At 36.8% G+C, this 25,052-nt stretch overlaps 1 protein-coding gene across 4 annotated transcripts in view; it reads right to left on the minus strand.

The window, feature by feature from the left end:
- Window positions 1–25,052, minus strand: part of CCDC138 (coiled-coil domain containing 138) — a 42,100-nt gene that overhangs the window by 13,721 nt on the left and 3,327 nt on the right. For 3 of the 4 annotated variants that reach the window (XM_055702513.1, XM_055702510.1, XM_055702511.1), the window contains exons 3-13: window positions 24,445–24,560; window positions 21,777–21,961; window positions 20,604–20,762; window positions 17,059–17,178; window positions 15,537–15,614; window positions 15,347–15,457; window positions 13,024–13,188; window positions 12,136–12,252; window positions 10,847–11,039; window positions 6,568–6,744; window positions 5,865–5,942 (exon numbers count right to left, since the gene is read on the minus strand). In XM_055702513.1, coding sequence (XP_055558488.1) covers window positions 5,865–5,942; window positions 6,568–6,744; window positions 10,847–11,039; window positions 12,136–12,252; window positions 13,024–13,188; window positions 15,347–15,457; window positions 15,537–15,614; window positions 17,059–17,178; window positions 20,604–20,762; window positions 21,777–21,961; window positions 24,445–24,560 — 1,499 coding nt within the window. The remainder of the gene's footprint in view (window positions 1–5,864; window positions 5,943–6,567; window positions 6,745–10,846; window positions 11,040–12,135; window positions 12,253–13,023; window positions 13,189–15,346; window positions 15,458–15,536; window positions 15,615–17,058; window positions 17,179–20,603; window positions 20,763–21,776; window positions 21,962–24,444; window positions 24,561–25,052) is intronic. The other variant, XM_055702514.1, reaches the window with a different exon arrangement.

The raw sequence follows: 25,052 nt of genomic DNA on the forward strand, positions 1-25,052 counted from the left end.
CTGTGACAATACTATCAGAGAGGGTTTTGTTCTGTCTTCGGACAGGTTCATAGCTTAAACCAAATATGGCTTGGTAGCCTGCTTTCCTTAATGAAGGTAAGCAAACCTTCAAAAGCCTTGGTACCAAAATCTTTCTTCCCTGTCAAAGGAGCGGGAATATCTCTCTTCCCTTTGACTCAATGGGAAGCAAGAAAGATGTCTTCATAGACCACTCAGTTTCAAAGACCAAAAGAAGGACCAAGTTGTATTTTATGGCACTCATCTGAAGCCTCAGTTTTGAGCAAAATACTGCCACCATTAGAAAAAGACTGCAGGAGCTCCCTTGATTGTGCTTTTATCAGTCAATCTTCGCAGCGAAGGAAAGATGGGCATCCTCCAGAAAATGAACATGGATTCAAATGCTGGTAATGGGTATGGAGAGCCAAGTAAGAGATTGAAAAGGATAAACCTGAACTGGCACTCATCCCATCTGAGCATGCAACAAAATATTGATGAGATAGCGACAGTGAAGATATAGCTAAGCTGCTGCTTTGTTGCTGTGTTCCCATCTATCAGCTATTGGAAAGTACATTTAAGACAGAAGACTGAACAGGTTGAAATGTACCAATTTATGCACTATTATGGACATTTTTAGACAAAAATATCAGCAGAATGTAGTAAAAGAAAAGGGATAAAGTGTAAAGGGATAAAGTTGAGCTGATTTTTCTACTGTCAGGTTCCTAACAAGTTGTTAACTCTCCCAACTGTGGAACGTAGAAGCAATCTATTATTTCCACTGAAGACAGTAGACTAAACCAACTAGAATTCAACTTAGGCCACTGAGCTCATCCAAAGGAAAAGAATCACTGCAGCATGCAAATTACATGAAATGAAATATTGTTCATCCTAACAATTACCTGCAACTTAATTTCAGCTACTTATTAAATTTCTCATGTAGGTTAAATAAAACAACTATTTGCTAACAGAAAGCAAATGGTAAGGCAAGGACTCAGCTGCAAAGTTTCCTTCCTCAAATGTAGTAACAGTATAAGTAGTGAACAGAATCCACAGCAGTACTGGAAGATGTCAAAAAAGCCCCAAAATTCTAGTACAGCATGAAGGTAAGCTGAAACTGAAGTTCCCTTGATACAAAGCAAACTCTCTGAAATTACTGCATACCACCTCCAACAGCTCCTCTCACTCATACGTCCTGAGAAGCTGGGTGAAACTAACCTCAACTTTTTTCACCCGACATTTAAAAATCTGTCTTTGTTCCAGCTATAAAATTTTTTTGTATATTAAAATAACACTACTCAGTGTAACATTTTACCCTCCTCCTTAGGCTTTAACGTTTTTTTAGAAGAGGTGAGGCAAACAAAATTGGCACATATAAATATCTATCTGTATTCTGTATCCGTGACATATTGTTACAGTTTCAAAAACGTTAATGACTAGGTGTACTGGTTCTGGCTGAAATGAATTTTCCCCAGAGCAGCCCTTACAGTGCTGTACTGTGTATGGGTAGCATGAAAGGTGCTGATAACACACCAGTGTTTTGGCTGCTGCTGAGCAGTGCTGGCACAGCATCGGGGCTCTGTCTCAAACATTGCCCCTTGCCAGTAGGCTGGGGGTGGGCAAGATCTTGGAGGGGGGACACAGCCAGGACAGCTGACCCAAACTGACCAAAGGGATATTCCATACCATGCGATGTCTGCTCAGCAATAAAAGCTAAGAGAAGGCTGGCTGGGGGGGGTGTGGGGTGGGGTGGGGGGGTGTGATATTAATTATTTATGTTTGTCTTCCAGAGCAACCACTACACATACTGAAGCCCTGGCTTCCCTGGAAGTGGCTGGACATTGTCTGCTGATGGGAAGCAGAGAATAAATCTTTTGTTTTCCTTTGTTTCCATGCGGGGCCTTTGCTTTTGCTTTATTAAATTGCCTTTATCTTGACCCACAAGGTTTTTTTCCATCTTATTTTCCACCCCCTTGTCCTGCTGAAGAGAAGAGTGACAGAGCAGCTTGGTGGGCACCTGACATCCAGACAAGGTCAACCCACCACACTGAGACAGAATGGTGAGATTATTTTTGGCTGGCACCATACTTCAGAATTATACAATGGCACAAACACTCAATGATGTCTCAGAAATGCCAGTGCAGCTGGAATACTATTCAAGTCCTGACACCTAAAACATAACATCTGGTGACAAGCATGCACTTTGAGATCCCAATCTGATAAATACATACAACTTGAATCCTTCCCAAGAAATAATGTGACTGTACTGTATACTATAATGATGAAACTAAGTTTCAGGAAACATACACAAATAAGCTTCCCAAGGGTACCAAAGTTTTAATCATTTCTTCACAGAATTCCTGTGCTGTTAAGATCACTGTGTTTCTATGGTCTAGCTGGACAGGTACAATGGTGTTATCCTGTCTTGTACAGAATACCTGTCAATTCAGACAAATTTTTCATGAAGCTGTGGACCTCATGTGTATTTTTAATTTTAAATAAGCTTGCAGCTGGTTTATGATATCTAACAGACTGGTTTCATTCTTGTGGAATATGGTAAGCCCTCACTAACCTGAAGTCAAGAAGATTAAAGAGTAAACCCTGATCCTAGTGGTGACCGAAAACGTGCCAAGCTTTTGTAATGTAAAGTAATACTGAGAGGTGAACCAAAAAGAGCACCTTGAAGGCTGATAGTCCATCTTGTGGCTCTAATGAGGAAATGATGACAAATGGTTTTACCACTAAGAATGCAAATGGACAGACCTCTTGACACAAAGTGGGTCAAAATAAGATGATACTCTCCTTTTGTCTTTGGAGTAGGAACAAAATGCCCAGTCCCTGATTACTGAGGTTACATTTTCCACTCTTCTGTCATCTAAGTGAACATTCAGATGTTGCTTCAACAGTACCTCGTCATGAAGGCATGGATGGGAAAGATAATGCAAGAGTACAAATTCACAAAAAACTATCTGAATGCTCATATTTTCTGGCTCTCGTTAGACCTGGGGATTCCAAGTGAGGTTTCCTAAATGAAAGTCTGCCACTAGAAGTTGTGTAGGGGTCATTTGGTGTAGTAAAGCTGTGCTTCTTCCTTTGTACTTCACACAACCCAGTTGTGCAGTGCAAAGAAATGACATGTGCTTCCTTCAGGCTGGAATGTATAAGCTAACATGAAACACAGAGGCGCTCCAGACTCTCAATGTGCAGAGTTTCATTAGCCTTTGAACTGAAGGGGTACTGATCTTTAAATTAAGTGCATTTTATGGCTTGAACTCCAACCCTAATAGTTACCTTCATGAGCCACAGTCTTAAGGGCATGGATGTGCCCAAACATCCGAAAACATGTGCGGGCATACTGTATACAAGGTGGCACGACACACAGAGATTTTGGCTATCAGCTGCCTCTCACCATACAGATTTTAATTCTTCACACCTCTGTGTGAGTCTCTCTTTATAAACAGACAACCTGTTTTATTAAAGTTAGCCTTACCTTGACAGAAGCAAATGGTAAGTGTCAACACACATTTAAGAATGACAGAGAAGTAGATCTTGCCAAACAATTCCTGGTTTACTATCCTTTTTCTTGTAACTAAACTTACCTTAAGTGATCCTTGTTGCTTTAATCTTTCCCAAATAGTAGACATGAAATGCTGACTAGTGAAAAGAACGCCTTGAAAAGAATCATGGCATCTCTAAAGTGCCAAAAAATGATGCTGCAGTTCTATTACCAAAAAATTCCTTGTCAAATGTTATATGTTATTCCTAGCCTAGCAGGCAAAAAAAAAAAAAAAAAAAAAAAAAGAGGACAGAATGTTTAACACTATTTGGCTTTCTGGCCACAGTTTCCAGGAGGAACTGAAGAATCTGAACTTCATGCATTTTTTTCAGGTTTTGAAATGACCTGAAGCCACGCTCTTCCAAGCTTTCTCAGACAAGTAAATCACTCTAGAATTAATTACTCCTCCACTTCTGCCTCGTGATCCTTCTCTTCCTTGTGAAGAAAAGATCTAACAAAAGGTGGCAACAATCAGAACAGTAGAAGATATTATGTATGAAAGTGTACCCTGAGCTGGCCAGGACTGATGAATATATAATGACGAAGTCATAGGCAGACAGAGAAAAAAAGTAGTGAGGAATGTTACCATTTCCCACTGAAATGGTGTTGTCAGGCCTCTCCCAGATTCTTGATGTGAAGCTCCCGAACAGAAATATAGAGGGAGTGCATAAAAGGGCTGTGTGCCAGTAGACGCACAGCAGTAAGACTATTAATTTTAATTTGCCATTAAGGTCTTGCACATAGACAGAAAACAGATGATACCAATGCCTCAACTGTTGCATTTGACATTGTGTTTTCAGTAACTGAATGACTTATCAGCACTGTCAATGTTTTTATGAACATGCATGAATTGCAACAGAAACTTGGATCCTGGGCCCATTGTACCAGATATACTATGAAGCCAAAAGCAATGATACTGTTCCAAAATCTGAAAACGTGCATACCAAAATCAAATCAGTCAATAGGCTTAAGCATTACTTCAGATTCTCTTGTGGTAATTTCTATCCACAGAAATATCCATCTTAGACTAGTAGGTACTTATGCGTATGCATATATATGTGCATCATATGCAGCTTAAGTAATTTTCCTTAATATACGATGGGAAATCTAGGTTTCATTTCTGGAACATAAGGAAGATAATTTTTTTAAAGGAGAGCCTACATGAGGACCTCAGACAGGCCTGGACTGTACAGAACCATAAGCATTCATTGCCTCTTATAACAAAAAGTACACGCAGTTACACAGAGAAGTAGTGTAACCTTGCAGTTATTTCACATCTGAGTCACATCTTTCAGCCTGGGCAACTAAAATCTGAATCTGTAAAAGTACTTCACAAGAAATATCAAAACTTGAAAAATGAAGTTATAGAAAGGAATAGCCCAGGGGGTGGGGATGGGTGTGAGTGGGGGTGTGTGCCTAGGATTGTGCATCTTTCAGGAAAAAAACGTCTAGACTGCCTCCTGTTGTTCAGATGCTGTTTTTACAGGTAATGTGATTCCATATATGGCCAGCTACCTATGACTTCATATTTAAGGCTGCACACCAACACAGCTTTAAAATGGAGCATAAATTCCTGTTTTAATCTAATAGACCACCCTCTGAATATTCATTGCCACTTTCCAGTTTGTCCAAAAAATTTTTAATAGGGAACTTACAAAGGAATGAAAATATAACTTCCCATCGACAAAACTACTTCTCATTGTTAACAATTTCTTGCACAACACTAACTATGTATTGGTGAAACATGCCTACAACTTGTGTATTGGCAATTATTCCACCAAAGAGAAAGGCTCTGCAGAAGGCTTTTTACCCAGTTGCCAAGAAATAAATTCTCAATCAAACGTCAATTCAAATAAACATTATTCCTCCTTCCCTGACTTCACATATATACACCTTCTCTGAGAGGCAACAAGGCAAAATCTGAGTCTCTCACAATACATCTCCATAATTCTTTGAACTGCAGGCATCTAGTGTATTGGAATGACTACTGCTAGGTAGCAGAAGATGTATCGTTATTGGCATTATCCAAAGCAATACCAGACACCATCCACCTTGCCTATGTTACTTTTGCACATACAACTATCGCCTTCCCAAACACTTTAACAACCATATTTATGACTATTAGGGAGAATACTTTAGCGTAAGACTACACTAACTACATGGTCAGACAAAGAGTCTGCAAGGAAGAAAAATGCTTGAAATATTTCTGCCACTTACGTTGCTACAAAATGGCTTTTAACTCAATGCTATTCCACCCCACATCAAATACGCTTTCTATTTTTATCACTATAATGCATGGTAATAGAATACTTACAAAATAGCAACACATACGTCAAAAATAGCAGCAGACCCTTCCCCTCTTCTGTTCTAAAAGGCAGTGAGTGATTTTTATCTTTAAAAAAAAAGTCACAAGGTTTATTCCACATGGTACTGAAATGCCTCTCTACCTTCATGTTCATTCCAGTTAGTTACTGACTCTTAGCCTCTATCACTTGGAAAAGCCTGTGACAAATGAGATTATTAACCCTTTTATAATGCCACAGCACAGTAAAATTCAGCAAAACATAACCATCTCTTCTAGAAATGCCATTTGCAATTATTAGAAGCTGGGAAATTACTGGGGATGAGCCATTGATTCAAACTACAAAAATAATTTAAATAAAGCCTACTTTTTATCTCCACCTCCTGGCAGGTTTTCATGATATGGCTACTCTGGCACAGCCTGACTTCAAAGAAAAACATCAGCAAGGGAATACAGTGGAATAAATTGAAAAGTCAAACCAAAAATAGTAACAAAAAAATTCACATTAATATATAATTCAGTACAACTCTGAAAGAGACAGACAATTCAGAAATACATTTTATGTCTCCGATGAATTTACATGATACAAACAAATGCTAATACTAAATTAGATTATTTACACAGAAGAATCACGCTACTTTTATGCTGTATTTATGCTTATCTCACCTGTTTCCATCACAATTTTATCTATTTTTTTATAATTACCCAAATTTACCAGATTCCATGGTCATCTGAAGTAATCCATCAAGAGCACTGGAAAGAAGACCTCTACTGGATACTTTTAAGTGACTTAATATGACAGGCACACATTGGTATTCCAAAAATAAGGCCTTTCCTTCATCTGTCTTCAAGTCTATGCAAAGGGAATCAAACGCCTGAGCCAGGTAATCCACTGAAAGATATTAGAGCACAGGCAATAGAACTTCTGTAATTGTAGTTCCACTAAGCAATATATGAACAATTATCCTGAGACTTACTGTTGCAGATATATACTTAAAAAGCTAAACGGCTGAAAATATTAAATTTTATTTTTATTTAAAGATATCCTCTGCCTGCTTTTACCCCTTAACTTGTTGTGAGTGGAGAAAGAGATTCATATGTTGAAGAAAAATATACTTACAAATATAAAGTCCTTCTACTATTTTGCTTAAGAGGAAAAAAATTACAAGTTTGCATAGTTTGAGACAAATGTTGGTTTCAACATCTGGGAAACCTCTGTTAAAGGAGTCAAGGCCTGATTTGCCTGAATAAGAGCAATTACTTTCATGAAAGCAACTACTTCCATTCCTTTCTATAAAAAGCTGTAGTTTAAGTTTCATGCATACAGTTTACATACTTATACGTTGTGGCACTAAATTATATGAAAAACGTAGATGAAGTGAACCAATCTAGTTTTCTTAATTTACTGATGTCAAATCTTTCTCAGTATCTTGCAATAGAATTGATAACTAGAGTGCAGAAAATTAAGTACAAGGAAACAATCTATCCCACAGCAAAAGTTTAACTATGGTGACATCTACTGGAAGTTTTGCAGGAAGTGGGATATAAGTTCAAACCAAATGTACTACTTTATCACTAGATCATTAGTGTCATGTGGTCAGAGTGATCAAAATTCATACACAGTGGTATTCGACATATGCTTAATGACAGATCATATTTTCCATGTTATAGAAGCTAGCAGTAAAAAGCAACCATGAGAAGCCAAACTGATTCATTCTAATCAAGAATGTTCATCTGCTTAGGGTAAGTCTCTCCAATAACTATTTTTTGTATTCCAATTCTTCCTGCACCGTTTTTATCAAACATTTCTAGAAATGCGAGTCTCAATTTTTGAGTAATTTCATCAAAATATCTTGACTGAAATAGTTTCTTCCAACAGTTGAAATACTGTGTTTGTTCATTAATGATGTCAGGGTGGTCTTTCACCATGTTTAAATCATGTAAATTTTAAAATTTACAGTTTAAATATTGTAAATACCCATAATATAAATACTGCAAAGGTCAGCTAAGCATAAAGACACGTAAACCTGTTTAACGAACTAATCCAGAAGGATGACTCTCATGAACAAGAACATTGTTCATTATCTATAGATTTAAAATCTTTGGCATCCTCATTTAGTGTCAATCAGGGTGCCAGAGACTGCAGCAATTTTGTGATGTGGATCTCTGCTGTCTAAGAAATGGCCCAAAATTCTTAACGTATTTCATGCAACAGACTGAAAAAAATCATATGCCAAAGTAGGCATCTGATTCTGATATTCTGGCATGTTTTTTCAGGATTACTTTGAAAATTAACATCTCTGTAACCTGTCTCCATCTCTTTGTGTTACTAGCAGAGGGGATGTGTTACTAGTAAAGACATTTTAAAATAAAAACTGTTTTGAGAACAAAAGACAGCAAAAATAGAATCATGGAATAATTCAGGTTGGAATCTAGTCCAACCATCCTGCCTAAAGCAGGACCACCTCTGAAGTTAGGTTAAATTGCTCAGTCATAACTCCACTGAACAATTATTTGCTATCAAAATTATCTGTGCTTTTAATATGTCTTTGAAGAGGGAAAAATAAGTAGGTAGTATCACAAACAGTTGGAAAAGGGTTATAAATACATTGCTATACTATCCTTCCAAAACTTATTACTCCAGTTACGCAGCACCACAGTACTCCTAAGTTGCTGCAGGTAGGCAGTAATGACCTCTTACACCTGCTCTTAATGGTATATAATTAGCGTGTTCTGCCTGACTTCCATAAAAAGGACCTGCAACACCTCTTGTTCCCCATTACCCTTGAAGAGTGAAAAGGCTCTTTAACTGAAGGCAGCAGTTAACAAATCAGCTGAGAGAACAGTTACTCTATTCTTTGAGATAGATTTTCCACAGCTTTCCCTTACCCTGTCCAGACACAATCTGATTCTTAACTCATAGTGTCTGCTTTGAAACCTTTGCACGAAAGACCCAACATCCTCTATTTCTTTGCCAATACAAAATAATATAGGTTTTAAGTAGGGAATTCTACTTTACACTACTATTATACATATCTGCTAGTGTGAAAGGTGGAAGGATCCTGCGAACAAAGTGGAAATAGAAAAAAACTCACAGTGAAAGTGAAGAGTCGCCCTGTGATACCCCCCTGCATAACCCCCCTGACTCTTTTTGGTTAACAAAAGGCAGAAGCATAAGCTGAAAATGATGTAGCTGTTTCAGATACAATAATCCCCTAAGAGGCACGAAAGGCTGCCTGGACTATATTGTTTAAGAGGATATTTAAATTGTTTGGATTTTATTTTTTTGCCAAAGAAATAAATACACTCCCTCCAAAATCAATTCTTTATATAGTCAGAAGCTCAGCTTGGTAATATGTGGCAATTACGTTGCATTTAGGATTCAGAGGGGACCTATCAACTGCTGCTTTTATGCTGATGGACTCTCTTTGCATAGGTGATCAAAACTGCTTCACAGCAATCATTGAAGCCATTATTGAATTAAAACAATTAAGTCAAAAGAGAAAGCTAATAATAGAAGTCAAAATAAGACATTATTTTGGATCACTCATCAAATTGCATATTTATGAATGAAGAACCTTCAAGCATAATTCAGATCACATACTACTGTTGAAGTTTTCAAAAAGATCATACACAAATTAAAAATGGGTAAGAATCTCTTTAAATGACCAAGTTAATCTATAATTTTATTTTAAAATATCTCTATAAATCAGATCAAAGGTTTTTCTTCTCCGGCTTCTGACAGAAAAGTGTATATCAGTCTATATCAAAAGGATAAGGAAGGAAAACATTAAAAATCTGAGTTTGTGCCTCTTCTCAGTGTGCTGAACACAAGCTCACAAGAAACAGTCTATTTTTGTAATTCATTTAAATAAAATGTTTTATTCTTTTCAGATCATATCTGTTTTCAAAGAAGGCCCCACTGAAAAGATATGCCACAGCACCTTGAAAATTGCACAAGTGGAATAACCTGTCATGATCTGAAGCAGAAGTCACTGTGTTATCTTCTGATATGACCTTGTTCACTTTTGCCTAGTTTACAAAGTACGATACTATACTACATCAACATAGAGATTTTGGAAGATTTTGGATAAAAAGGTCGCTTTTCATGCTAGACAGGTGGCTTTGAAGTCTAAAACATTTTTATATAAAGAGAACATGGTGCCTTTGTAAATGAGTAACAGTGACATCTGAACAGACAAGTTTATCATGAACTGACAATTTCATGGAGTAGCATTTTTCAGTGTTTACAATATTTTATGGATAGCCATTTGCAGAGCCAGACTTGGTAGGAGAGGAGAGGCGCAGCACATAGGTAAGGGCTGGAGTATGAACTGTACACTAAACTTAGACCAAGGGACAAAGCAATTTCAGGACATCTATTGTATCACAATTCAATTTAAGTTCTAATCCACAACTTAAGTGGCTTTCCTTCTGTGACTACAGACTTCTGTGAGCAAGAACACCCATGAACATCAGCTTTATCCATAAAGATAAATGCAGAAAAGCTGTAACTACATCAGAAAAGAAACACTTGACACTGCAGCTGATCAGCCTTTCAGGGGATAGGTAAATAACCTACTAGCTTAAACAGGACAGTGAAATTCTAGAACTGTGCAAAACCTGCTACTTATTTCAGTTTAGAAAAAAGCAACTAGCTCTGCCATTCTATGCAGTAAAGATCTCTGCAATCCAGTCACTGCTGTAGTGACAGTTTGACAGAATTATCAGAATCTATTGTCCCCTTTAGAAATGGTGATGTGTCTGACCAGAAGTCATCACATTAAAAGGAATGCACAAATTTCAACATGAAATGAGTAATAGCAAGATTCATACTTGTTTCCAGTATATTTTGCTTCACAAGGTAGTAAGACTCAAGTAAAAACACTTTTCACTAATAAAGAAGAATAGACTCTACAGTATCACCAAAGTGTTTTTTGTCCAGGCACATACAGAAATATATAAATAAAACATAAAAACAAATCAGAACTTACCTTGTGTCACTGTTTTAAGCACAATTAAAGTTGACAGAAATCTCAAAGGCATACAGGAACTCTTAAAGAAAGCTGCCGATTTTGATTTACTCTCTGTAGACTGTTCAGAAGAACTATGTGGGTTTCCCTTACTTACTATGCCTTTGAAAATATCTTCACCAAGTCTCCTCATTGTTGATTTCATTGTTGCATGCTTTTCAAACAATGCACACAGTTAGTGTAAACATTAAACCACATCAAAATCCCATGTACTATATAAAGATACTAATGTTCCTCTAGCAATTAAACAGAAAATGGTTTGACCATGTATTGGAATATAATCTGTATAGGAGATACTACTTTGTGTTCCAAAAGCAGCTGAAAAACATCACAGCGCCTTATCAACACATACTTCACAAAGAGACTAGTTGCCAGGTCCCTTGATAACTGACATTAAGCTGCCTCTGGTTCCAGAGCAAGCTCAGCTTCAGCCAACTCTGTTTTGTAAGGTTGCCTGAAGTTATATCCTGTAAAACCATTTACAGGATCAAAGTCTAAATATGAACCTTAAGAACACTGTACAGGTAAGAACTATTGTCACCATAAGCTATACAGAAATACTACTTCAGAATCAGACTTTGTAGTATGCTCATTTAAAATACAGTTTCTCATTAGCACTAAAACCAACAGATTACTATTCTATTGAATTTAAAATCAAGACATTTACAAAGTTTCCTACCTTCTGCTTTAGCAAAAGCACTATTGACAGCACTATAGACTATATATTGAGTCTTAACAGTACAACTACTGTCTTTTTCTTTATTATACTACTAAATATTTTCTTTTAGCCGTCAGAGTAAGGAATGCCTTGTGGTTAGACACTGAGCAGAGAACAAAAAAATCAAAATTCATTTGCTGCTTTGCCACACACTTCCATCAATCTCAACAAATCACATGCATAAAATGAACCTAAAAATACTGCCTTTTTTAGTGCAAAAGTTTTGTAAATACATATATAAAAACAGAATTTCTGAGATGCTTAGAAACAACAGAAATCATGTACTTATGAAAACTATGTTTATATACACAATGCAAAATTTAAAATTAACTTGAAAAAGATTTTTTTTCTTTTGCCATATATCTGTGGTAAACACTATGAATTTACGCTTTGCAAAGACAGTAGAGTTTCTTTTATACATACTGCCTGAAAATATCCACTTTTCATATGTATTGGAAAGATAAAATCCCTTAATATCTTCTGTGAATTTAGTTTTTAAAAGAACATACTGCAAGAGCAATACTTGTTTTACCTGAATACCAGCGTCTAGCTGTCTTATTGACCAGTAAATAAATCTAATCACAGGTATATGCAGTTTAGGATTCACAAATGGCATCCACTGGAGTTGCTCAGTAGCTATAGGCAAAAGCTGTAAAACATAAAAAATTAAAATTACATGCAATATATGACAGTACTGTATAAGCTAACCATAAGGGAAAAACAAACAGAACTCCCAACTTTTACTTGGAGTTTAACAGATTACATATGCAAATACTCACTGGGCAGATCCAGCTAACAGAATTATGCACATACACAGATTTTAAATTTCACAGGGGTTTACATGCAAAAGTGGCGATACATCAGACGAGCTCAATCTCAGTAAATCCAATCTCAATAGCTACAATTCTTTAATATAGTGAAGAATAACATTAAAAGAAGATTTTCTGAACACCTTATTGAGTTTCAAATCTTGGTATCTCCAGAAGGAAAACAAGTTAGAAATATAGAATAGTATCACCTTTTATCAGTCATAAATTGAAACTTTTCTACCTAATATACACATCAAAATATTTTAAATTAGACATGTTCATCTCCTTAGATAAAAGGAATTATGTCCAGTATTACACAAAAATTATAAATTATCAACTGACAGAAGTGACTTGAAATAAAATGCTGAAACTTTCAAGTTGAAGCTGAACACTTTTCCTTAAATTTTATCTGTATGCTTTACAAATGACGAATTGTCACCTTATATCTCACTGCCGCAATAAAACTGACTTACCAACTGTGATTTTGTTTTAATTACTGTATCCAAAGCATGTATAGAACAGGCTGACCTGTATAATTCTCAAAATCAAGTAAGAACTCCTATAAAATCTCAAAACATATTCACAGAAGCAAACAATCCAACCCCCTTTACCTTCATACAGCTTTCCTGGATGCAGACTTTTTTGGAGGTCTGGGTAACCAGAAGTTTATGACTATCCTCTCTTTCTTCTTGTATTTTTATTTTGCTAAGGTGCTCGTCTGAGATCCAATCCATAAGAAAAGCTAAGAGCTCATAAACTTGTGAATTCAATGGTAGCTGTAATACATCCACAACAACAGATATTTCACCTTTCAAGTTAATGATTTTTCTAAGTCAAAACAGTAACAGACTGAAATATATGAGAGTAAATTAGTTCCGAAATATTATGCATAATTTAAAGGATGATGAGCATATGCCTGATAAAGCCTGGGAGGTATGTTACTGTATTGGGAGCCTGTGGAAAATGTTATGTTCAAGGAAACCATAATCTTGATCAAGCTATGTGTTCTCTGTTGGGCATTGTACCTAGGGTTTGAGAAGCCTGTATGTTATTAATATAATCTGTAACTTACATTATCTCTGGGAAAGGTAAACCTATGTGGATCAAGCAGTGGAAGGCAGCAATCCTGACCAGGAGACCACCGTACCTCAAGGAGTCAGAGATCTACATTACAGTTAATCTGAGCAGGTGCAGCCTGTGCTGTGCTGCATAGTTTATACTGTGTTTGGCCACACTATAAACTCTGCCAACAGTAACAGGAGCCTGCAGGCAGCTCCAACTCGGTACCAGTGATCATGCCTCCTGGTTGGCCTTGCCTTTGTATAAAAGGGCAGCAATAAGTTCTCCTGTGAATGTCCTTCAGGAACAGTATTGTTTTCTTGCAAGAAAATGATATAGTAGTTTGAACAGCCAAACAGGAGGAGCTTCTCTCCATGGACAGGACCTGTTCAGCCTGCCCTGGGAAAAAATCCACAGATGCTGCACATGTGCAAGGTTCCCAGCATCTGAAGGGACATAAGATTTACTCACTATCTATATTCCTCTTCTGTCTTATTAAAAGAGCTGTTTTATTAAGCCATCTGTTGTCAGGCCTTTCTTACAGAGAATCAGAAAGAACGCTGCATCATTTCTCTCTCTCACCCACACCTCACTCCCTTGCCCACTGCAGAACGAGTACTATTTGTGTTGGTTTCTGAGTATGAAAAAATACCCACGTCATTTATTTTGTAGATAGACAAACAGTTATAAAAGGCCTGGGAAAAAGATTTTCACATACAGTCACTCACTTTTTATACTTCTGGCCAAATAAATTACAGGAGAAGGAAATGTTTAATGTCCTTTGAATGTCAAAATTCTTACTTCAACATCCCTTTGCTTTATTTCACAAAATCCAGTTAAAATTTAACTGGGTAACCAGCATTGTTAGAAAAAGAACAAAGACTTCAACAAATTGTCACTCTGTCCCTGTACTACACTGCAATGAAATACTCTATGGAAAATATCCAGAGATACCTGAAGACAGGCTGCATGAACAGTTCTCTAGGGACTTCAAAAGTTTTCTTCTATCTATCTTCAGACAACTGTTTTCCTCTTTGTTCAGAACTGTAACTACCAATACCATTTATATTTCACTTGCAACCAAAGTACACTAAAACCTATGTAAACAGAGAAATATGTTGACTATATATAGACAGCACAGTTCTAAAGCATCTCATGCGGAATAAGTAGGATGCTGTGAATATCTCTCATTTCACAGTTTAGCCTCTAGCTGGAGAAAATCACCAGTTGGGAGATGTTGGTAGAGAACTATCAGAGAACTTGCTACTAAATAGAACAACACGGAGACAGAAAGCATTTCATTATGAGATGTAAGAAGATATTTTAAGGAACACAAGGTGATAATTTTGGAAATGTGTATGAATATTTTATTTATTATCTTTTCCTAATTAAAGACTACTTCTCAAAAAAATAACAGTAGTACAATCACTTTTGGCTTTAAAAATTAAGGTTATTTATCTGATACTCCTGACTGACTACTTTTTAGCTGGTGTTATTCATAAGAATGGCGCTGTACTGTAGCAGTAACCAGAATGAGTTTAAGATTTGCTCTGACACAGCAAAAGAAACCACATACAGTGTAGGCAGGTTATAATTTTAATTGACAGATGAAAGATGAAGTGACAGGAAGAGGAAAACATACCATATAAATAAAAATATATACATATAACATATACACAATGTAAAATCCACTTATTTTTAGCAACGAGCTTAATTATTTGTTAACTGTTTCCCCCCAATATAATCTGTATCTTTTCTTACTCTAATTCACTCATAAAATTGGAAATTATATTTTTTAATTCCTAGCAGAAGCACAGGGAATACTCCACTGCCTAATGTCTTTCAAACGAATCTTTTATTTTGCCCAGTTCTTACCTTAGCAATTTTTGATGTTACCATTGCTTTTGCCTGCTTGACAGGTTTCCTTTGTTGCACCACTTGACATATATCCTTAGACTTCTGCACCACTAAAAATTCATGCTTCCTCTACAACAAAATGTAACAATGAATTATATTTCACTTGTTACCTATAAAGGAAGCAGGTACATGCAAGAACAAACCTTACTTGTAGATTCTCTAAACGAGCTTGTACTTTTCTTGCTTGACCTTCCAACTTCTTGTTCAGCTCAGTTACATCATTTAACTGAAAGAATCAGGAAATATTAAAGTATCTGTAAATTCAAAACTCACTCGACTTAATTACCACACAAACTATTTGATGTTGTTGCTGATCAGCTAAGTTGTTTACGTTCAAGTTTTTTCTTGTGAGCATGTAAAATGATAGAAACAAAACCATCATCTACCTCCTCAACAAATCACAGAATCACAGACTGGTTTAGGTTGGCAGGCACCTCTGGATGTCACCTGGTCCAAACCCCCAGGGTCAAGCAGGGCCACTGAGAGCAGGCTGCCCAGGACTACATCCAGACAGCTTCTGAATACCTCCAAGGTGGCAGACACTACCACCTCTCCTGGCAATCTCTTCAGGACAAATAGGACAGCAGTAACTGTTTGTTGACCTGTAGCCCAACCTTTCAGTTTGCAGGGGAAGAATAAGGATTACAATGCCACTCTAGATAAACAGGCACTACCCATTTGATTACTTTTCACAGTAATCATAGAAGACCTTTCACAGGAGAAGTGACATAAAAATGGAGCACACATCTCAAGAATGGTCTAAGAGTCTTGTTAATGGGGACAGTGAATGTTTTATCCTCTGCAGAATGAAATAGTTACTGACCATGCTACAAAAAGTTTGCTCTGTGAGAGAAGATGAGGGAAACTGTACCCTCCGTTTAAATATAAGAAACATGGTCTATGCATACAACAATGAACAGCATGATTATCACAGAAGCCCTCAGTTTGCTCAGAAAAGCAAAGATTTTAGTGAGGGGAAATAAAGAGACAGATGAGTTGTATCAGAACCATCAACATTCCATGAATTAGGTCTGACCATCCCTAAGAGAAAGAATAAGGCTCTGCTGTAGACTTTTACTGTACTCAGAATATCAGAACTGTAATTAATTCAATAAAAAACAGTCAAATAGTTTAGACAGACTTAAAATGTTGACACACAAATTGCTAACTTAACAGTCACAAAATTCTTATTCTTGGTTTTACTATGAACCATTGTCTCAGTTTAAGAACTGCAAAAATACTACCTTAATAAACATTTGTAAAAAGAACTGAAAATACTCAGCAAAAAAAAGCTAGAAGTACATATTCTGTTTTTTATTTAATAGAATCAGCACAGCAATTCAGCACAGGTGGATTCTATTATGTTACACAATACTTTCTCTCCATCCACTCTCAGTTTGCTTCAGAGGACATGGATCTGTCCTTCCTAACAATTAGATGTTGCTAGTGGATCAGAGGAGTAAGTCCGACTTTTTTTTACACTGTAGAAGATCAGAGAGGCTAAATTTCAAGTATTGGAAAAAGGTGTGGAAAGTACTTTCAGTCATTCATCAATTAGTGTCTTACAGAAACAAAAAATCACCAGTTTTGCAAACTTAAGCTGTTCAAATATTTAAAATTGTTGACTGTAATTTATAAAATTATTGATAACAGGAAATAACTAATTTTACCTGTTTTTTTAAAGAGTCATTCATTTTCTTCAAGGTGTGAAATGATGACTTCAGCCTCCTGTTTTCTTTAGTTATTTCTCTTAAGGCTTCTGTCAGCTGTTTAACTTCTGCCTTGTGTTGCTATAGAAATAGCAAATTTAAAAACATGATTTACAAGGGAGTATTTAAAAATTCTAAGCTAAATTCTTTTTCAGTGTTAAAATAGTAGGACAAACTTTCAAAGATCAAGTTTGTAATTCTGCATAGCCAAATTTGCACATTCGACCAATAGTGAGAAAAACAACATAACAACATCCACACTGCATATTAAGAAGAATCTATAAAGAAACACAGCAATGTACACAGCCTATTGCTCTTAGTCTTTCCAGATTCTTCCTCAAAACAGATTATATCAATATGTACATTTCTCAAACAAGTCAGACGTGGGAAATGTTTGTGAAATAAAATCAATGGCAAACCTCTTATTTACAGCTTATTCTTCCATATAATTATAAAAAATTGTGATTCTGTTTTGCAGCAACTTTTGAGGTCTCAACTAGCTGTTCTGGCTTTGCTTACTCTGAATGATGCTGAGCAAGAAACTAACCCTGTGCCTCACAGACTAGTGAGTGTTCTGGTTTACAGCGCAACCATATGAACTGTTAACTACAACCTGCATATCCACTACTGTTCTTCTCTTTCCCCTGAATCTTATGAATGATTTTAGATTTCAGTTTCTTTGGACACCAGTGAATCTCTAGAGTACCTCAGGTTTGATAAAACAGCAAAGTTTTATTTTATTGAAAAAATATTCCAGCTATATATACTATCTTTCATTTGTCCCCTTCCATGAATTCACTACTCTTCATCATTCACCTCATTCTCGATTTTCCCATTTCCAATCATAGCCTCTCTTCCTACATGTGCAAATGATAAAATTAAAGCACAGTAGAAATTTAAAGGACACAAGCCCTGACGAGATACTTCTGTATATTTCTGCTTGGAAGCTCAGTAACTTCTATTCCAGCTATACAGGGAAACTACCCATAACTCCTTTTCCTCAAATGCTGCTCTTCTCAGGCAGCAGGCTCAGGACAGCTGTGGGCAGGACATTCTTGTCTAAAGCACCTAGCAACATTTGCCTAAGACGACACAGAATCATAGAATCATTTAGGTTGGAAAAGACCTTTAAGATCCTATGATCTTAGGATTCCAACCACAAACCTAACAGTGCCAAGTCCACCACTAAATCATATCTCTAAGCACCACATCTACACGCCTTTTAAATGTCTCCAGGGATGGCAACTCCACCACTTCCCTGGGCAGCCTGGTTCACAACCTTTTCAGTGAAGAAATTTTTCCTAATATCTGATTTAAACCACCCCGGTGCAACTTGAGGCTCTTTCTTCCCATCTGTATGAAATACTATTCATACCAATAAACACACAGATGCTGACAACATACAACTGAGGGCACCCTATCACATCACATGGAATGTTTCACTTCTGTTTTGCACATGCACCGTTAAGAGCTTTATCTGAAGTTCAGTAGTTGCTCTAGGAAGAATCAGTAGAGAACATTTAATCTAAAAGGTAAGTAGAACCAATTCCATTGTTAAGCCATAAGGTTATAGGTGATACCAGGATGTCTAAGCTATCCACTTCCATAATCAAATCAGGTGGTGTCATCCGTATCATAACTAGCTACACCATCTCACCCCTGCCAGACATTTGCCAAGTCTGTTCTTAAGTCCTCCAATTTTGGAAACACTACAGTCTTACCAATCTACCTGTTCATATGCTTAACCATTTTTGTTAGACCTAGTTTTTCCTATTACCTAATTTTCCCTTACTACCACTACTTCCTTTATCACAGGCATGAAGAAAACATTAGTTTCTTTTTCTTTGTTGCAGCCTTTTGTGTAGCTGAAGATTGGCCCATTTACCCTCAAGTCATCCTGTGTTTAATCCATGCATCTGCTCATCATCCTCTGTTTCTGTAGCTGGTATTTTTATTCAAATGCAATACTGTACACTCACACCTTCTGAACAGTATACTATTTTTTTCAGACCTACCATATCTTCAATTTGTCAAGAGAGATTTTAATCCTTATGTTCTTTTTCAGCATGCTTGAAATTCCCCCTCACTTGCTATTTTCTTCAAATTTAATAAACTGTCTTCCTCAACATCAAACTTCTTATTGAAAATACTGAATAACACTGGGATGGAAAAGATATTCCAGAATCCACTATGTACACTCCTTCAGCTTTACTGTGAACTACTGTCTCACTACAGCTCTACACCAACTCCATTACATTTATGTTATACTTTCCTAATATGATTACGCAAATGCTGCAAAACTATAAAAAAATTCTAATTAAGTCCAGGCATATATATAAGTACTACTCCTCCATTAGCAATACCCATTACCTTGCTAGAAATGAGACTAACTTAACAATTTATGATTAACACACACTAGTAGTTATGTATTGCATTGTTTTCTGCATTGTGCTTCCTGTGGTTTGTTGATAGCTTGTCTCAGGATCCATTTATTTATTTATTTAGAAATCTGACCCTAAGTTGATGGCTGTACAACTCTTTCCCTTTTGAAAAGAAAGGCACCACATTTTTTCGGTCTTCTAATACTCCATTTGACCTCCACAAATTTTCACAGATAACCTGTAATTTTTCCCAAGTTTTCATCAGCTGGTTCTCTAACTGGTGTAATATTCTTCTAAGCTCAGAAGATTGGAAACATCTAAATTAACACCTTAACTATTCCCTCCCTGTTCAAAAGTTGAGGTCCCGCTCCTCTGACACCCATTTTCCCCTTTTTAACACGTAGTCTATCCTCTCTCTACAGCTTGTGGGAAAGGTTTATCTGCATACTTCAAAGAACTGTAATTTCTCAGCTTATGGGTTTGACACAAAGTACACATATTTAAGGACTTCTCTTAGTGACCTTTTGGATAATAACAAAAACTTTCCACAAGACCTAAATAGCAAATACTCACAAGAACAGTGTTGTTAATTACTACTACTTGTTATAGAAAAGTCATACCATTTCCTCCCACACCCCCAAGTTAGGCTGATCTTTTCTTCCTTTGAACTTTTTGAGTGGTTTTTTTGCCAGTACCCTCTGCCATAGCTGTTACGTCATAAGATCTCATTGTGTCTTAAAGTCTTTCCAAGGAAATCTACTTCAACTACAGCTAATGCAAAGATAGTCATGTAAGTTACATGCCATTACAGATAGACAATATTTTTTTCTATAATACTGGTCATATAGTTTTTACTGTTTTAGAAACAAGTTACCTTCTTTTCTAAATTTTAACAGTAAAATGCACCTACACATCAGACAATTAAATACACCATCCTGAAACAGAAGCCATACAAAAACTCTAAGAACATTATTTGGTACTTCTAATGCAAACCTTTCATTTGGGAATTTCAAACATTTTAAAGAAATAAGCATTATATCCAGCAAACATGTGATGGCTTAAGATAAGTACAAACAAGTTAAATGGCATGTAGAGCAATAAATATCATCAAATATACTAATGCACCTCTTCCACAATTCCAAATTTTGTGTGAACTTCTTCCTCAACGCCTTTTATTTTAGCCAAAGCTGCTTCACGTCTAAAAAGCAATGCTTCTCGCTCTGTTAGAAAACACTCTCGTTTCTGGAGTTGCAGAGCATACTTCTGCTGTGCTGAACTTTCTCTCTGTATTAAGAAAAAGATTAATGTTGAAATTACTTTGAAGCCCATGAAATTGTCACAATTTCTACTGAACTTGGATTTTCTCTTCCAGAGATATGCTTAGCTTTTTGTAAAATTACAGTGTTACACAATAGTTGTTTAACTGATTAAAAATTTCTCACATCTACATTCAGTTTTCCCACATGTTAACCCAAACGACTTCAATGTGCGTCAGGATGGCTTGGCCTCCCAAAATACTAAATTAACTCTACATGGTTGTTCAAGTATAAGCCTAGAAAAATGTAGGCTTTTGCTTCCAAAAGTTTTGGATAACTGTATTAATTGTAAGACAAAACAGAGTCCGATGCAAATGTCTGTGCTGAACACTAGATTACTATATTGTTTCTTCAATTAGCGGGAAGCATCCTTGAAAAAGTGGTGAAGAAAGAGAGATACAAAATTATTTTTTATCTCATATGTTGCAAAAGAAAGACCTGGCAGGGAATAAGTCAGAAGCATGGGAGCTATTACAGAAAGAAACCATACAGGAGGTTCTTTTGTAAGTGGCCTAGGCCTGTTAGGGGGTGCACTGCTGGGATTCCCCAGCAGCACAGAAAGGTTTTTGCAGGAGGCCATCAAGGCGAGCACTCTGCAGTACCCAGAGTCAGGACAATAGTTTCAGGTGCTCTCAGGAGAAGCAATGGTTGCAGGTGCTTCTCTCCGTACCCACAGTGCATCAGAAAACACTCTTGGATGTAGCAGCACTGTGTTCAAATTCCCTCAAGCTCAATTTTATCTGATTTACCCACTACGCAAGTCAAAGCACCACTACCAAATCAGTGAATTAATTTAGGGAAAGAGGCAGATGATGACAAGAGTTTTAGCATGTAACTGATTGCGATTAGTTACAGTAACAGTAATAAATAATAGTTTTAGTACATAATAGCGATTTAACATATAATTTCCAAATCCTCTGTCAAAAGCAAGAATCTTCACAACACTACTCAACAAACATTTTAAGGCTATTCCAGTTCCTACCTGGAGCTTCTGAAGTATGACAAGTAATTCATCATAAATTTGACTGATGTGAGGTGGTATTAAGCTTTTACTATCACATGCTTGAGCATCAGTTCCACTCACTATTTTCCTTACCAAACAATTGGTAATATTTTGGCCACTATTTTCTTGTATATTGGCAGCCAAATGGGATGGTAAGGTACCGCCTATGGAAAGAAAAAAAACATTTCACATTAAAAAGTCAGTCTTAAATACTGACATGATTGTTGGCCCAAAAGAGCAAACTTTAGGCATTTAAAGTAACAAGTATAGAGCAAGAGGTATCAAAATGAGAAAGTGATCTAAAGAATTCTGGAGAATTGCTCAAAGGTAAGTTCCACGACTTGCTTGAATTGATCAGTTATCAACAGAGTTTTAGAAGTAAAACTAGGTCCTCCACTTCAGTATAGAAATCCCATAGATATCTGGATGAAATTTATGCACAGGTTGAATCATAACGTAGCCAAAATATCCTATTATTTTTCTAAGGGCTTCAGGCAAGTGATTTGCTTTGGCTTGCCGTTGGCCTGACATCTCAGTTAACAGAAACAGACTTAAGAAACTACCGGACACAACACAAGGATCTGTTGATCACAGTATAAGAAACTGATGAAAGTTGCAGATAGCACAGCGAGGAATGGCTGGGTTTCACAAATAGTCAAACAGCCAAAATTCACACATAATTGAAAGGAACTACTGAGCTCTTTTGGGGAGGGACACCTTGCAAGGCCAGCTGTAGCTAGGTATCACATCAGGCCAAGTTTACCCAGGTGACAGTATCAGAAATACAAATTTGGGTACTGTGCTGGTTTTGGCTAGGATAGAGCTGATTTTCTTCCTGGTAGGTCATACGGGGCTATGTTTTGGATTTGTGCTGGAAACAGCGTTGATAACACAGTGATGTTTCAGCCATTGCTGAGCAGTGCTTGCATAGTCAAGGCTGTTTCTGTTTCTCACATTGCCTCACCAGCAAGTAGGTCTGAGGTGTACAAGAAGTTTGGAGGGGACACAGTCAGGGCAGTTGACCTCAACTGACCAGAGGGATCCCACATCATTATGACATCATGCTCAGCAATAAGAGCTGGGGAAGAAGGAGGAAGGGAGGACTTTCAGAGATGTGGCACTTATCTTCTCAAGTCACCGTTACGTGTGATGGAGCCCAGCTTTCCTGCAGATGGCTGAACACCTGCCTGCTGATGGGAAGTGGTGAATGAATTCCTTATTTTGTTTTGCTTGTGCACATGGCTTTTGCTTTACCTATTAGAGTGTCTTTACCTCAACCTGCAAGTTTTCTTGCTCTTACCTTAACTGATTCTCTCCCTTCCTACTGGGGGAGCAGGGGGGCAGGGAGCGTGAGCAAGTTGTGAGGGGCTGAGCTGCCTGTGGGGCCCAAACCACAACAGGTACAGCTGTAGCAAAACTCAGACCAATGATGACAAAGTAATTAGGGATAGGTTGTTTATTTGACAGTCAACCAGGGAAGATAAAAGAAGGACAACGACAAGGACCCTCAAGAAACAGGAAAGAGGTTACTAGATAAGCAAAAGATGTAATCAGGGCTAACTGGTGGCATGCATTATGCAGCCCTGTGGTTGATCACCCAACACAGCTGGAGCAGGACAATAAACCAAACCTGTTGTTCTACCACAGCGTGATTGCTTCACAGGTGAGGAAGGAGAGTGTAATTATTACAATGCCACACAAATCTTAACAGAAGCATAAAAAAAAAAAGTGAAAAGAAACCAGAAAAACAAAGTAGTCGTATCTGAAACAAATGTATGTGACATTTACCAGAGTTTGTATTTATTTTCCCTTCGATCCCAGATAGTAATGCATTTTTCCTAGCACAAATAAATTTATTTATTTTCTTTTCACAAAGCATGTGTTTTCAGAAAGCTGTTCTTATACTCTGCCCACCAGTTTAACACAACCCTTGGTGAGAGTCTATTACAGTTCCATTGATCTGTTCTGCCTGGCTTCTGAGATTCCTTTTGGCCACTTTGGGGTTGGTTGGCTGGCTGGTTGTCACCGCACTTCCAGATACACTTTCAAAAGAGCAAATCAATGTTCTTCTAAAACTCCCCACAAGAGACAGAGCCACACTGATTCACAAACTCCTCCAACTGCAGCAGCATCTAAAACATCTGCAGTGAATTAATGCCACCTGAGCCCTGCTACAATCTTCTAGTTAGAACTTCCTGAGGTAACTGAACAACAAGTAACTCTTTCCTCATTGACAGTTCTCCATCCTTAACTGACAAAAGACATCTGACTTATCAGAGTTGCAGTATTCGTTAATGCAGCTAGCTACTTAAACCAAAATAAAACCAACCAAACAAAAAAACCTCAACCCCACCCTGTTTCTTTGTTTATATTATAAAGTCACCTGGCAACCAGTTTAATAAAAAGGTCGATTTTTATTTTTAAAATACATGTTAGTATTGCATCAAGTACGTCTGAAAATCCTAAACTGATTCTAAAGGAGTTACTCATATGCACATAGAAGGTTAAATCCCCAAATCAAAATACATTTTAGCTGATTATTGTATTTATGAACTGAGCAGAAATACATCTACTAGAAAATTTTTTAAATTACATGTTGTACTTCACACATGAGCTGTAAAAATATTTAAAATTCAGTATTTATTACCTGTTTTCACATATATAGCTGTACTTTGAATTACATCAGTTTCAGTGCAATTAATGGTCTTTTCTTCTATTTCTAGACCACTTGAACCACAGAAAGAATCTTGCTCACCATCAAAACTAAAAAAAATAAATTAAAAAAACCAGTAATTTGAAATTACTCGGTTCTTTTCTAACATGCTACATATATAGAGGACTGAGAGAAGTCTGTACAAAAAAGGAAACATTGCTCAATCTAAGATTTTGATATTTGACTGATAACAAATAGCAGAGTTAAATCATTTGGGTGGAAAGCATTATTACTCACAAGATTTTAACCACAACAGTTAATAATGTTGCTGACCTAAAAGTAGTAACAATAACTAGAATTTTCATGCTGTAAGCATATGTATACAGCAGGTAAAACCAACACTCTTCTCTCACCACCAACCAAATTCCAGAAAAGCTAAAAATATAAAATCTCTTCTTAAATTATTTTTACATATTTGGTGTAAAGTAGCCCCGAACAGAGATTTCTTGGCTTTTGGAATCAAATTATCTCTAAATAAACTTAAAGCTGTTCATCAGTCTGAGCTATCTGCTTTCCTCCTAGTTGCGTTTATATCATCCCTG

The sequence above is a fragment of the Falco cherrug genome, chromosome 2 (genome assembly GCF_023634085.1).
Source record: "Falco cherrug isolate bFalChe1 chromosome 2, bFalChe1.pri, whole genome shotgun sequence".
Lineage (NCBI taxonomy): Eukaryota > Metazoa > Chordata > Aves > Falconiformes > Falconidae > Falco > Falco cherrug.